The sequence below is a fragment of the Uloborus diversus genome, unplaced genomic scaffold, assembly GCF_026930045.1.
Source record: "Uloborus diversus isolate 005 unplaced genomic scaffold, Udiv.v.3.1 scaffold_13, whole genome shotgun sequence".
NCBI lineage: Eukaryota > Metazoa > Arthropoda > Arachnida > Araneae > Uloboridae > Uloborus > Uloborus diversus.
The window spans coordinates 2,324,329-2,340,488 of NW_026557987.1; the positions used below are offsets into that span (position 1 = coordinate 2,324,329).

The window sequence follows — 16,160 nt, forward strand, 5'->3', positions numbered from 1 at the left end:
GGAACCGATGACAGAGCATTTCCACGTGCCGAAATACAACCTCAACTACCGTGATCTTCCATGAAACGGAAATGATACAGAGCGCCTAGCGCTATCTGCTCAAGGTCGCGTATATAAAACTTATCAAAGGGAATTCAGTTTCTACTCTCTATTTACCTGTTCTATCGCTGTAATAAGTAAAAAAATATATGTCTATGATCTTTGATGCATATAAAAATATATGCATCAAAAAGAGAAATATAGTAAACTTGCAACTGCTATATATATGGTAGCAATATAATCCAAAATTTATAAATGAAATTTCTCAAAATTGGAGGGTGATCGAAACTTTTTGCAAACATATTCTGTTTTAGCACCTTGAAATTTATAAGAAACATCCAAAATACATTGAGGAACAGAAAATTCGTCAACATTTGTTTTTCAGTGTTATTGAAGAGTCTGCAGCAACAAAGAGTTACCTCCATTTTTTGACTGTTGGGAAATCTCCTGGAGTTGGCGCGATGTTACCTCCAGCGAATGACGCAACTGACTCATTCTAGCGAATAACTTGAGAGCTATCAACCGCAGATAACTCCTTGTTGAAGCAAATGACCAAAAAATGGAGTTGACTTTTTGTTGCTGCAAAACCTTCAATAGGGAAGTTTTCGATTTTTCAATTCTACTTTTATATGATAGAGTAACATGTATGAACATCATAGGTGAAAAAATTTTTGCGATACGATAAATAGTTTTTTTTTTTTTTAAATTAATTTTTAAAGTTCAAGCCTTTGTGACGTCAAATGGCATAGGAAGTGACGTCATGCGCTCTTCCGATACGGGAGAAGCCGAAGGACATGCAGTTGGCTTCGAAGACGAAACGTAAAAGGCTTATCTCCTCGCATTTAACTCCTCGCGTTTCTGGAACATTAAAACTCTCATCCTCTCGGAAATATTCGAATACCATCATTGATGTTACTTCAGGAAGATTATTAGATTGTGCTTTAACGAATCCGGCCCCCATAGTGTGTTCAAAAAGATTATTGAATTTCTAAAATATAAAAATATCACCGCAATCAAAATGTCCGTAGCGAAAACAAGGGATCTTCGGCGGAAGGCTGCCCATGAGTGCCCTGTGACGTAAGCTCGTGACGTTTCAGAAGAGCGCACTTTTGCTCGTGGATTTTTAAAAATTCATTAAAAATCAATCACGGTGTTTTAAAATTCGGCGATGGTGAATTTTTTAGTTTTGAGTGTCAATAAACAATAACCAATAGTCAAAATATGAACATTTAATAGGTTGCAACTTCCCTATTACTGAAAGCATAAATACACGAAAATAACAACAGTGTACAGAAATGGAGTTAACATTTTGTTGCTGCAAAACCTTCAGTTACTGAAAGCATAAATACACGAAAATAACAACAGTGTGCAAAATGTTGTCGAACCTTCTTGCAGGTTGACCGCCTTCTGCGCCAAGATCTTTCACAAGGCCACGTTTCAGGAGTGGGAGAACTTCCTGTACATAGACCCGAACGTCATCTCGAGGGCCGTCGGGTGGTTGCTCGACCAGCAGTCGCCAGAGGGCGCCTTCACCGAGACCACGGTCGACCCGCTCGACAGGAAGATGGACCTGGGGGTGAGTCTTTTGAACACTCGAACGAAAATATTGTACAGTATACTTCCGATTATCCGTGTGCGGATTATCCGGTTTGCGGATTATCCGTGCATCATTTTGGAATCACACTTTTCTAAAACTTCGATGATGTTAATATCGATACCATCATTGAGGAAGTTAAAGAAATCGAAGGTTTCGAATCAGTTGACGCTGAAAATGTCGAAGAGTGGTTTAAAAGCGACGAATGTGAATCAGGAATTCAATGTCTAACTGACGAAAATATCATTGAACTTGTTACTGAATCAAACGCAAGTGATGATACCGAAAACGAAGATGAAGAACATGAAGCAAATACAATTTCACATTCTACTGCTCTGCAATCTGCGGAACATGTATTGGATTACATGAGTTTGAGGTTACGATTACGGAGGAATAATTGCAGTAAGAAAAATTCGTACGGACATACGCAACAATTTAAACAAACAAAAAAAAAAAAAAAAACGTATCCCCGATTTTTTTAAGCAATAAATTTCGAAGAAAAATTCCTGGTCTGTGTTAGTATCTATATATATTATTTATTTTTTTCTAATTTCCCCTTAAATAGTTAGCCTGCATATTCCTTAAATGATTTTTCGGATTATTCGTGTTTTTCGATTATCCGTGCTACGCCGCCCGGTGATTAGCACGGATAATCGGGAGTATACTGTAGTTGGGTCAAACCTAACCTTGCAGCATGGTGAAGGCAGGTTAGCCTCGCCTCAACTCTTGTTCGAGTTTTAGCGAGTGAATTGTTCGTCTTATCGTGTGACAAATTCATCGCCTGAGTCACTGTACAGTAGCACTGAGTCATATACTACTGTCCAAACTGAGAAAGACAAATTGTTAATTTCGATAAAGCAAGTATTTAAGTTAAATTAAAATTAAATACAACTACGTATGAGCTCACTTCTTTTGCATTGAAAAAAGCGTTCCTGGTAACGCCGAAACACGTATCTGCAGTAATCTTTAAGTTCTTTGTTATAAAAATTGTGATGTTTTTGTTGAGAATATTAAATGATTATTATGCCGTGGATTGAAAACACATTTATTAATGTTGAAGAAACTATCTACATTAACAGTGACAAAATATGTAATACTTAATAACCGAAGAACCGAAGCAGAGTAAGCACATAGACTATTTATAGTTTTAGTCCAGGATTAGTAAGTTAACCAATTAATATGCTTCTAATGTAGAACAACCAATGAGAAATAAATAAATAAAATATAGACAAAAGAAAAGGATTAACTTAAGAAAACAAAGGACCTTGGAGAGAGCTTCAAGTAAGCCCTGACCAATAGCAAACGTTATTGAAATAAGTTTACTTTAACCAATTAAAGTGCAATTGTAGATATTTCAACATGAAATCAGTTGTCCGTTATATGTAATATCAGTGGTGCCATCTGTTGAACAAGTAAACCATTAAAACGGTAGATCACCGTTTGACAGAATACCGATACATCTTTTTTCCATCATTTGTGCTTCTAATGTAAAACAACCAATGAGAAATAAATGAATAAAATATAGACAGAAGAAAAGGATTAACTTAAGAAAATTGAGGACCTCAGAGAGAGCTTCAAGTAAGCCTTGACCAATAGCAAAACGTTATTGATCCAAGTTTGCTTTAACCAATTAAAGTGCGATTATAGATATTTCAACAGTTTTTAATTCTACTTTTCTGTATAAAGGGTTTAATTTTTTTTCCACCCAATTACTTAAGTTCTTTGATATTGCTAGGTGGGCATACTTCAATCAATGTGTGTTGTGTTTTTAAAGTGAGTTAACAAGTAATGGACAAAACACTTAGAGTTTAGCTCTTTTTAGGTCAGGACGGCAGTATGATGATGATGATGATGATCAGTCTAAAGTCGATCGGGGTCTGATGAAAAGGGGAATAAATCCTCCCATTAAGAAACAAAATTTAACCTGCACAGCACCAATCCGAAACTATATTAAAACAAATAAAAAAAATTAATTTGAATGTTGACTTCTTGAATTCAAATTATGTTTTTCGCAATCACGAGTGTGTGTGTGTATGTAGGCGTGTGTGTTTATGTATGTGGGGGGGTATGTGTGTTTATGTGTAGGGGGTATGTGTGTGTGTGTGTAGACGTCTATTTGTGTCTGTGTGCAGGTATGAGTGTGTGGGTAGTTGTGTGTATGAGTGTTTGTGTGTGGGGGAATGTGTGTGTGTGTAGGCATGTGTATTTGTGTCTGTGTGCAGGTATGAGTGTGTGGGTAGTTGTGTGTATGAGTGTTTGCGTGTGGGAGGAATGTGTGTGTGTGTGTGTGTAGGCAAGTGTATTTGTGTCTGTGTACAGGTATGAGTGTGTGGGTAGTTGTGTATATGAGTGTTTGTGTGTGGGGGAATGTGTGTGTGGGGGTATGTGTGTTTATGTGTAGGGGGTATGTGTGTGTGTGTAGGCATGTGTATTTGTGTCTGTGTGCAGGCATAAGTGTGTGGGTAGTTGTGTGTATGAGTGTTTGCGTGTGGGGGGAATGTGTATGTGTGTAGGCATATGTGTTTGTGTCTGTGTGCAGGCATAAGTGTGTAGGTAGTTGTGTGTATGTGTAGGTATCTGTATGTATGCGTGTGTGTATGTGTTTGAGTGTGGGTAGTTGTGTGTATGAGTGTTTGCGTGTGGGGGGAACGTGTATGTGTGTGTAGGCATACGTGTCTGTGTGCAGGCATAAGTGTGTGGGTAGTTGTGTGTATGTGTAGGTATCTGTATGTATGCGTGTGTGTATGTGTTTGAGTGTGTGTAGGTGTATGTATGTGTTTGAGTGTGTGTAGGTGTATGTATGTGTTTGAGTGTGTGTAGGTGTATGTATGTGTTTGAGTGTGTGTAGGTGTATGTATGTGTTTGAGTGTGTGTAGGTGTATGTATGTGTTTGAGTGTGTGTAGGTGTATGTATGTGTTTGAGTGTGTGTAGGTGTATGTATGTGTTTGAGTGTGTGTAGGTGTATGTATGTGTTTGAGTGTGTGTAGGTGTATGTATGTGTTTGAGTGTGTGTAGGTGTATGTATGTGTTTGAGTGTGTGTAGGTGTATGTATGTGTTTGAGTGTGTGTAGGTGTATGTATGTGTTTGAGTGTGTGTAGGTGTATGTATGTGTTTGAGTGTGTGTAGGTGTATGTATGTGTTTGAGTGTGTGTAGGTGTATGTATGTGTTTGAGTGTGTGTAGGTGTATGTATGTGTTTGAGTGTGTGTAGGTGTATGTATGTGTTTGAGTGTGTGTAGGTGTATGTATGTGTTTGAGTGTGTGTAGGTGTATGTATGTGTTTGAGTGTGTGTAGGTGTATGTATGTGTTTGAGTGTGTGTAGGTGTATGTATGTGTTTGAGTGTGTGTAGGTGTATGTATGTGTTTGAGTGCGTGTAGGTGTATTTATGTGTTTGAGTGTGTGTAGGTGTATGTATGTGTTTGTGTGTGTACGTGCGTGTAAGTATGCGTGTAAGTGTAGGATATTGACGCAACCTGGAGACGGTTTTCGCTGTAGGAGCAGCATCGTGAGGCGGCCGGTCGACGGTGATGCGGCAGAGGGTGCTGGCGGGAAAATAAAATGAAAGCACATCAAAACAGTCAAATGAAAGCTATAAGCAATCGTGCTTGCTCAAAAAAAATAAATAAATAAATAAATAAAACAATTTCTATGTGTTATTCTGCTGTGAAGGGTGTGTTGTGAATGTCTAACTTTTTTTCCAGATGAAGACCGCCTACGGCGGCTTCCAGTACCGCAACATCTCCCTGACTGCCCACGTGCTCATCACCCTGTGCGAGCTCAAGGATCTCAGAGGGGTGAGGACCTCTTCTTTGTCGTCTGTCTGTGTAGCGTTCTTGCAGCAGTGTAGCCACTAGTACCGTATCAACCGGCATGCCGGATGAACGCGAGATTGACCAGCAGACCGGGAAATTCGAATTTCCGGCATGCTGGATAATGAGAGGTTTATTTTGCTCAACTCTCTAAAAGGAACCTAAAATAATTTATAAATTATAAAACAAAATTAATGTAACAAAAATTACATAACAAAACAAAAGTCAATTTCCCCATTCAGTTCCAATCAGAATGCAAACGACTGTAAGCGAAAAAAGAAAGAAAAAATAATAACAATCCCGAAAGTAACTTTCTCTCAAATAAAATTGTATGTTGCACTTGTTATTTATGATATGTCATTATTAACGGATTTAGTTAAATGCCAACACTAAAAACAGCAATCAAAAATGACGAAAAAGTACTCAAATTTGAGCATATCGTCAGTCTAAATGGTTCCGACTACGTGGTACTCAAATTTGAAACATTCATATACTCATCAAATACTCAAATCAACGTGTGTGCTCATTTTTGAAGTATTTGTCCTCATTTTTGAATAAGTTGTAATTTTAAAACTGAGTATTATATACTCAGTTTTGAGTATACAATAATTCAGCGCACTATTTGAAAACAAGGGTACTCATATTTGAAACAAAAGGTTTCAGCTAAATTTGAAAGCATGAATGTACTCATTTTTGAAAACTTCATTTTTCTCAGTGAATAAAGTAATCAATTCAGAAGCAACCATTGTTACTGCGATTTGTTCATATTTTATTTAAAATAAACAATTTTATTTTAATTTTAGAGAGGTATGTTTAATTTTTATTCATTGAATAGCTACGGTCAATTTTTTAGCACTGGTTTAGGGGCGGTCACTTACTGCTTAAATGTTTGCTTAGTTTTAATTTAACTTTTATAAAATTATTCGTTATTAAACTGAATTTTTTGTTTGTTAAAATAACAAATGACATTGTTCGCAAATATTTTTACAAAATTAAACTGTTTATCATACTAATGAGATATGTATGGAACTTATATTCATTTTTAAGCTGAACATATATTTTTGATATTATTATTATTATTTAATTTCTAACCTTGATTTTTTCGGCATGCCAGAAAAGACTGGGCAAGCGTTATTGAAAATCTGGTGACCCCCGAATTTTACGGCATGCCGGCGAATGCGGGGTAATAGGGTAAATTCCAACCCTCTTAACTACAGTTGGAACTCCATATATCGAACTTCCACATATCGAAATTTTCTATGTATCAAAATCCCAGCAAATTTCTATGTTGATTACATAGAAAAATTGTTTCTATGTATCGAAAAAATCTCTATATATCGAAATTTTCTCGAGACATTCGTAGATTTTTTTTTTCCACTTGAGACTGTTTGTCTCATGAAAGATGAAGGTTAGTGGACAAAACTATGTTCACTGAAGGTTACTACAAAACTCATAAGGAATCTGGGGTTGAGGGGTGTTTAGATAGGTCGTTGTTCCGTTCTGGAGTTCTTAAATTCCGTCAAGTTCATTTCAAATCTTAGTTGTAACCAATAACACTGTAAAATCAGTTTCAAGTGATCCCTTTTGTCTGTTGATTATCATTTTTAGTCTTTTTAGCTTCAGGAAAATCATTCAAGTTAAGTAGATTGGTTTTTTACTTTTCTCTCGATTACATTGTCAAAACAAAAATACCCTCATGTTCCGGATCAAGTTGAACTGCCGAAAAATGAAGATGTGTGAAGGCGCAAAAGAGTAATTTCTGTTAATTTTTAATGCTTAACTTTTTAATCCGATGTTCGGATAAGTTAGAAATTGGGTTTCATACACGAAGATTAGCTTTAATTTTAATGTTTTAGGAGATTTTTATGATAAAATAAGATTGTTTCTATATATCGAATTTTTTTCCGGCAATTTGCTACTTCGATATATGGAGATCCGACTGTATTTTTATTCGGTAATACACCAGCGAGCCCATTGCTCGCTACGGGACATCGCCAAAAGGCACCGCTTCGTCGGCATGGGAGCTCACGGGAGCTCTCAGATGTTTCGATCATTTGGGAATGGGCGATATTCATCCATTGGCATCAACATTTTGCTTTTTTCTTTGCCTAACTGAACAAAAAGTAGGGAAATAACATGGGGTTTCCATAAAGAAATGGAGAGCTAGGAGTTAACTGAACAAAATAACGATCGCCAAAAATTTAACTACATGATCAATTCCCAACTATCGAAATATCCTCTGATATTTTGCGTATTAGGCGGAGTTCCTGCTATTTAAGCATTGAAATGAGTTCTGATAGGCGCTTGCACTTTAGTTTGAAACCAAACCCTGGGGAAAAAGCAAACTTGTAAGAACCAACTCATTTTCAATTCAAATCATTGGCGCACACAAGGGAGGGGTCCAGGGGGTCCGGACCCCTCCCATAGCTCTTGTTTTTTTTTTACCGATTGATTATGATTCTATGTATTTTGTACGTAGAATAATTTCAAACAAAGGTAACAGTACTTTCAGTTGTTATAAGTGAAATAATAAAATCCTCATGTTAAAAGATTTTTTAAAATGTTGTGCACTATTTCTATAACGAATTGCCTATAAGACGCAGAATGATGATTATAAACGAGTACACTGTAATAAAACTATGTTTTTAATTTTGTAATTACAGAATAAAATGAGATTCTATGAACTTGAATCCATTTTTCAAATATGAGAAAAATAAAAGCATACATTAGTTTGCTCTCTGGTTATTAATTTAAGTATATTTCATTAGACAGTGCTAATTAAATTTCAATAGTTTATTTGTTACTGTTTTTCGTTCCCGGGAATCGATAAAATCAAGCCAATATATTTGACGGCATATTGGGGTATGATAGGAGAATAAGGCTTTTGACCTTGGACCCTCCCCTTACAAAATTCCTGTGTGCGCCACTGATTCTAATGAATTGTAGGAAGCGCTGCACTCTGTAATTTAAAGAGGTGAAACCGAGACCGACTCGTTTATGAACTGTGCAAAGAGACATTTGCCTTGTCCGCGCAAAATGAAACTGTTGGCTCATTTCTTAAATCACCGCAAGGTGGATACCGAATAGTTATCGTTTGCAGCATTGACTGTTTGAAATTAATTTGCATTTTTCCCGACGTAATTTCTTTAGTGGCAACTCTTTGTTTTGTTGATTACCGTTTGTTGCTTATTTAATCCTATTACTGGGGCCGTGGTAGTCCGATCGGTAGAGTGTCGGATTCGGGGCCGGAGGGTCCCAAGTTCGAACCTCGATGGTCGAAGACCCACCGTCGTCATTAAAGGGGACTGGGCGACGTTAAATAGGCTCGTGGTCTCAATGTCCTCCAAGTGAAACGATACCTCTGGGGGTAGCTATTAGCTCCTGGACTAGTTCTAAATTCTCATTAACTGTTCGATCCGGTGATGGTGCTGCCATCTATCGGTATATAAAATAATGGAGGCAAGGCACTTAGTATGCAGTCCTCGACATAAATACAGTTGTAGTCAGTTGTCACTCTGAATAGGAATAGGAATAGGATTTAATCCTATTCTAAGAAACATTGACGTGAGCAAAATGATTGTTTAAAAAGAATTGTCGGAGCGAGTAGAATGAAATGTATTTCTTTAAACGCGTTCTGTTGATTCCTTATTGAAATGTTCGAGACCAAAGGCGCGCTGTGATCCAAGATGGCGGCCTCTCGACCTAGTGGCTACAGCTCTGCGTTTCTCTTGCAGGACGTGGGCTCCCGGCTGTCTACGGCCCGCCGGCAGGCGCAGCGGTACCTGGAGCGGATGCTGCACCTGGTGAAGGACCTGGAGGACCCCTACGAGCTCTCGATCGTCTGCTACGCGCTCACCCTCGCCAACAGCCCCGACGCCAACGAGGCGCTCAACTACCTGGACGCGCGCATGCGCGAGGAGAGTGAGTGCCCTTTTCTTAGCACAGTAATAAGTGAAGCTATTGCATGGCTACCAAGTCGCAGTTTAAAATGAAATACGACCACGTGTGATTCAGTTTAGTATTACAGCGTATTTTCACAATTGGCCCTATGAAAGTCAGCCTAGCATTCATGCAATACCACCATAAAATCAGAAATAAAACGGGCTGATGTGTGCATCACATGACTTCCTTTTACTCCAATTTAATGTCATTTTCCCATTTTTGGCAATTTTAACGTGATTCAATAGTTTACGCTCTGAATATCACCAACAGTGGCCAAATTAAAACCAGATTTGAAAAAAAAAAAAAAATCGCCAAATTTGTCGCCAAGTTGGCGACAAAACTTGGCGACCAAAAGACTGGCGATATATCGCCAAGTGTCCGACAAATTATAACACCACTTGAGTTTACATCGAAATAAACAATGATTTCCCCCCAAAAAGGGGCAAAGACTCCCTTTGAAGCATCCGAATGCAACCAAAAAGGAAGGTGCACAACGAGACCCCACTAGGAGTCTATGTACCAAATTTCAAGTTTCTAGGATATTCCGTTCTTGAGTTATGCGACATATATACACACATACGCACATACATACAGACGTCACGAGAAAACGCGTTGTAATTATCTCGGGGATCGTCAAAATGGCTATTTCGGGTATCTATACGTTCCTACGCACATATCCACGTGTGGTCGGGTTGAAAAAAAAACTCAACATTCATTCGGGGGTGAGCAAAATGGAAATGAAGGCCGACTTTTGGGTGAACATTTTTTTCGCGAATACAATACTTCCTTTTTTGTAAAAGGAAGTAAGAAAAAAAATGACGGCATTGAACTAGTTTGGCCATGCATTTACTCATAATATATATATTTATTTATTAATGTTTGTGTGCATTATACTAAATTGATATACATAGTGAACCAAAAGTCAGGACCAACTTTAAAATTGAATAATATGAAAACGAATGAAAATAAAAAGATGCGGTTTGCACTAAACGAATCGAAAGGAGTCGGATTTTGCGTGTCAACGAAACACAAATAGTTCTCTTTTCGACCAACAGATGGCGTTATATCTTTTTATTCATCTATAACTCTTATAGTAGTTTAACTAAACGGACTCTCTGAACTGTGGATGCATTTTGATGCATATTAGCTTCGACTACCATTACATACTGCTGCTGTTCCTACTTTTTTATATCGTTTGTTGCTTTGCATGATCCTAGATAAGAAACCAGGCAGCGCCATCTGTTAGTCGCCAACAGAACTATTTTCGGTTCGTTGCCAGACAAAACCCGACTTCTTTGCATTCCGTTAAAGGCAAACCGAATATTTTTATCTTCATTCGTTTTCGAATTATTCATTTTCTAAGCTGGTCCTGACTTTTGGATCAACAGGTCTATACTGCCGTGTGCAGGTAAACGGCAGTATCTGCAGAAATGAGTTTTCGAGATATTTGAAGAAACGCGTTTTGGATTCAATACTAACAATAGGGAAATGTTGGAATTAGGCGTCTTTTTCGCGCCTTTTTTTCAGCGGAAACCAAATAAGCGAGCTTGTACAATAAAGATAATGTACAATGGATGACAGAAATGCAAAAAAAAAAAAAAAAAATGTAATTACTATACACTTCACTTGCACACGGCAGTACAACAGTATATCAATACTCACGTGTGTATAACAGTACTTTTTCTGGCCTTATTTATTGTTGTGTGAACCTTAATTTAGTGTGCATAACAGTATGACAGTACTCACGTGTGTATAACAGTACTTTTTCTGGTCTTATTTATTGTTGTGTGAACCTTAATTTAGTGTGCGTAACAGTATGACAGTACTCACGTGTGTATAGCAGTACTCAAAAAAATAAAAAATTTACAGTTACTGCTCTTTACCTGCACACGGCAGTAGATATCGGTTGTTACATGAGCGAACCCGTTTAATGGTTCTCCCCCCGCAGGCGGCATGCGGTACTGGGCGCGGGAGCGCGTGCGCGGCCCCCACCACCAAGATCGAGAACACGCGGCCCTACATCGTGGCCCGACTGCCCGACAAGTACGACGCGTCCAACATCGAGGCCACGGCCTACGCGCTGCTCGTGCACGTGGAGCGGAACGGCGTCATCCAGAGGGAGATCGTGGAGTGGCTCAACGCGCAGAGGCTCACCACGGGGGGCTGGGCCTCCACGCAGGTCAGTGCCTTTTCTTTTTTCTTATACTATTGAATGTTTCAATGCGTGCTATTGTGGTTTTTTTTTCTGGAGTCAAACAGTCCAATAATTGTTCTGTGTAAAATTTTTACTACTTGTGTAAAATTAATTTGTAAATATTACTGTTAATACATACAGTAGAAGACCGTTATAACGCACACCTTGGGACCAGAGCTTTTGCGTTACACAGGTTTTTGCGTTATATAGATCATTTCACAAATTTTGAAACTAATATTCAGAATATATCTATACATTAGCACTTCAGAATGAGTTTTATCTGCAATGAGTTATTAAAGCACCAATATTACAATGAGTTATTCACAAATAAATATGTTTCACAATCAAAATCCTGCACTTCTGCTAGCTCCATGGTTCGAATAACAGCCGCATTTTCAAGAGCCATCTGCTATTTTAACTTTACTTTTTATTTTATTTTGCTTACTGTTATGTATGTGTATTTTGTTTTGTTAATAAATCTTATCTTATCTATCTTGTCTTTTCTTTGACGAATGTAACTGCCGCTTCAGAGACTCCAAGTACTGCGGTTTCTCCGTAGATCCAGCGGAGTTTCCAAGCTCCTCGAAAGATAAATCATTGACTTGGCCGTTCCCATTTCCGTCATTTTGCTGATTTAAATTTTGTTGATATTTGAATTAATTTTCTCGATGTTTTCTCATGCAAATGCGGGGGACGAATCGGCAATGACGTTTTCTTGCCGATTCGTCAGTGTGACGTCACACACGTTTTGCTGCTGTTATATCTCTCTTTTAGTTTCGTTTGGCGATTAAATATCTCGCCAGTTTTACAGCAAACCTAAGTTTAAATTGAAAGAATCTCAGTTTAGATTGATTGATGTGGATTTACGAAGGGAGTCGCTGGCCCTTTAAATACCAGCATGAACCAGTCCTATGGTTATAATTCTATTTGTTTTATGTTAATAAATGTTAGTTTTGTTTAATTGATGGTTGTAATGTTGTTACTTGTCTAACATCTTGACTAAATGAACAGATTTACGAACTATTTTAAACCTGCAAAAATTGGAACTGCTGAGTTCTTTTAGCTATCATTTTCTTATAAAAGCTTGTGTCTTTAGTTATAATGGCGAGTTGACCATTTAAGTAACATGTTTGTGCATGAAGTTCATATTGAACATGATTTTAACATTTGAATTTACAAATAAAACTAAATGCTTTTAAATTTCTGTCTTGTATCATTTTTCCACTGCGTAAATCTCTACAAATTTTAACCGATGAAATTTTTTTTTTATTCCTGCGAGTTTTTTTAACTGTATTTTAGACATGTGCTTCTGAAGTTAAGGGATCTAAGGACCCTTAACCTTCAAAATTTTCGATTTTCGGGAAAAAATATATGTTATGCATAGTTTAATTTTGAACAATTTGATACCTTATTTATTACCATACGCCAAAAACTTTTCAAGTTATCGTAAAAATGCGAAAACTTTCCCCATAGAGATTAATGTTAGCAGCCGCTGTTTAAACCTCTTTTTCTCAGGTGCCGGTTTCTTCGGTTTTCTCGTTTTGCGCGCATGATATCTCAGAAAGTTTCTTATATATTCCCGCAAAACCTTTTATGCATGTTTGTCTGGTTTATTTTTATGATCTGAACCTAAATTTTAACTAAAAATAAAAGTTAATATTAAAAAAAATATTTTTGGCCAACATTTTGGAAATTTTCGATATTAACTTATAAAATTTCAAAAAAATAAATAAATAATTTTAAAAAAATAAATACATTTAGCTTCAGGTTATAAATATAAACCAGATAAACATACATTAAAAGTTTTACGGAAATATACAAGAAACTTTCTGAGATATCATGCGCGCAAAACGAGAAAACCGAAGAAACCGGCACCTGAGAAAAAGAGGCTTAAACAGCGGCTGTTAACATAAATCTCTATGGGGAAAGTTTACGCATTTTTACGATAACTCGAAAAGTTTTTGGCGTATGGTAATAAATAAGGTATCAAATTGTTCAGAATTAAACTATGCATAACATATATTTTTTCCAGAAAGTCGAAAATTTTGAAGGTTAAGGGTCCATAGACCCCTTAAATTTCTATGCATTAATGAAAAGAACATCGTTTAATCAATAAAAATACAGGCTACCCTCGTATAACACGGTTCATTCGTTCCGCGTAGTATCGAAACCGCGTTATACGAGACTTCTTTAAAAATGTCTTTTTAACTTATTTTTTACACTAATTAACCATGTACACAGTAACAATCGTGTCAATATGTATCGTGTAGTATCGAAACCGCGTTATACGAGACTTCTTTTAAAATGTCCTTTTAACTTATTTTTTACACTAATTAACCATGTACATAGTAACAATCGTGTCAATATGTATCGTGTAGTATCGAAACCGCGTTATACGAGACTTCTTTTAAAATGTCCTTTTAACTTTTTTTTTACACTAATTAACCATGTACATAGTAACAATCGTGTCAATATGTATCGTGTAGTATCGAAAACGTGTTGTACGAGACTTCTTTTAAGATATCTTTTTTTAACTTATTTTTTACACTAATTAACCAGGTACACAGTAACAATCGTGTCAATATGTATCGTGTAGTATCGAAACCGCGTTATACGAGACTTCTTTAAAAATGTCTTTTTTTAACTTATTCTTTACACTAATTAACCATGTACATAGTAATAATCGTGTCAATATGTATCGTGTAGTATTGAAACCGCGTTATACGAGACTTCTTTTAAAATGTCTTTTTAACTTATTTTTTACACTAATTAACCATGTACATAGTAATAATCGTGTCAATATGTATCGTGTAGTATCGAAACCGCGTTATACGAGACTTCTTTAAAAATGTATTTTTAACTTATTTTTTACACTAATTAACCATGTACACAGTAATAATCGTGTCAATATGTATCGTGTAGTATCGAAACCGCGTTATACGAGACTTCTTTAAAAATGTCTTTTTAACTTATTTTTTACACTAATTAACCATGTACACAGTAACAATCGTGTCAATATGTATCGTGTAGTATCGAAACCGCGTTATACGAGACTTCTTTTAAAATGTCCTTTTAACTTATTTTTTACACTAATTAACCATGTACATAGTAACAATCGTGTCAATATGTATCGTGTAGTATCGAAACCGCGTTATACGAGACTTCTTTTAAAATGTCCTTTTAACTTTTTTTTTACACTAATTAACCATGTACATAGTAACAATCGTGTCAATATGTATCGTGTAGTATCGAAAACGTGTTGTACGAGACTTCTTTTAAGATATCTTTTTTTAACTTATTTTTTACACTAATTAACCAGGTACACAGTAACAATCGTGTCAATATGTATCGTGTAGTATCGAAACCGCGTTATACGAGACTTCTTTAAAAATGTCTTTTTTTAACTTATTCTTTACACTAATTAACCATGTACATAGTAATAATCGTGTCAATATGTATCGTGTAGTATTGAAACCGCGTTATACGAGACTTCTTTTAAAATGTCTTTTTAACTTATTTTTTACACTAATTAACCATGTACATAGTAATAATCGTGTCAATATGTATCGTGTAGTATCGAAACCGCGTTATACGAGACTTCTTTAAAAATGTATTTTTAACTTATTTTTTACACTAATTAACCATGTACATAGTAATAATCGTGTCAATATGTATCGTGTAGTATCGAAACCGCGTTATACGAGACTTCTTTTAAAATGTCTTTTTAACTTATTTTTTACACTAATTAACCATGTACATAGTAACAATCGTGTCAATATGTATCGCGTTGTATCGAAAACGTGTTATACAAGACTTCTTTTAAAATGTCTTTTTAACTTATTTTTTACACTAATTAACCATGTACATAGTAATAATCGTGTCAATATGTATCGTGTAGTATCGAAACCGCGTTATACGAGACTTCTTTAAAAATGTCTTTTTAACTTATTTTTTACACTAATTAACCATGTACATAGCAACAATCGTGTCAATATGTATCGTGTTGTATCGAAACCGTATCCTACGAGGCTTCTTTAAAAATGTCTTTTTAACTTATTTTTTTACAGTAATTAACCATGTACATAGTAACAATCCCAATCGTGTCAATATGTATTGCGTTGTATCGAAATCGTGTTTCTTGTTCTATCGAAACCGTGTCATACGGGACTTAGAAATAATGTGAGTTAAAGGATGTGTACCGTGTTATATCGAAACCAAGTTTCATAAAAACAAAGTAAAAACTTATTAGAAATATCATGAAACATTAACCGACTGTATTAAACAAAAATGAAAAATTCCATCTTTTTTAAACATAACATTCGAGTTTTATCAAAACCATGAAGCATTAAATTCAAGTTTCGTACCGAGTAGTATCGAAACCGTGTTGTGCAAGTACCGTGTTATACGAGGGACGCCTGTACATACTTTGTTGCTGTTACTGTTACTGTACTTGTTACTGTTGTTGCGTGTCAAAGTAAATTTCTAAATTCAAAAACTCTTACCGTACATTTAACCTCTTCAACGCTTCCAAAAGTCGCGGGGCGATGAAGTCATTTGAACTAAAGTCTTCAGATATTCC

The 16,160-nt window shown here is 36.3% G+C and overlaps 1 protein-coding gene across 1 annotated transcript in view; it reads left to right on the forward strand.

Moving 5' to 3' along the window:
* Positions 1 to 16,160, forward strand: part of LOC129232619 (CD109 antigen-like) — a 186,107-nt gene that overhangs the window by 18,931 nt on the left and 151,016 nt on the right. Inside the window, exons 6-9 of the mRNA XM_054866750.1 lie at positions 1,435 to 1,615; positions 5,338 to 5,430; positions 9,180 to 9,389; positions 11,336 to 11,566. Of these exons, the coding sequence (XP_054722725.1) occupies positions 1,435 to 1,615; positions 5,338 to 5,430; positions 9,180 to 9,389; positions 11,336 to 11,566 (715 nt within the window). The remainder of the gene's footprint in view (positions 1 to 1,434; positions 1,616 to 5,337; positions 5,431 to 9,179; positions 9,390 to 11,335; positions 11,567 to 16,160) is intronic.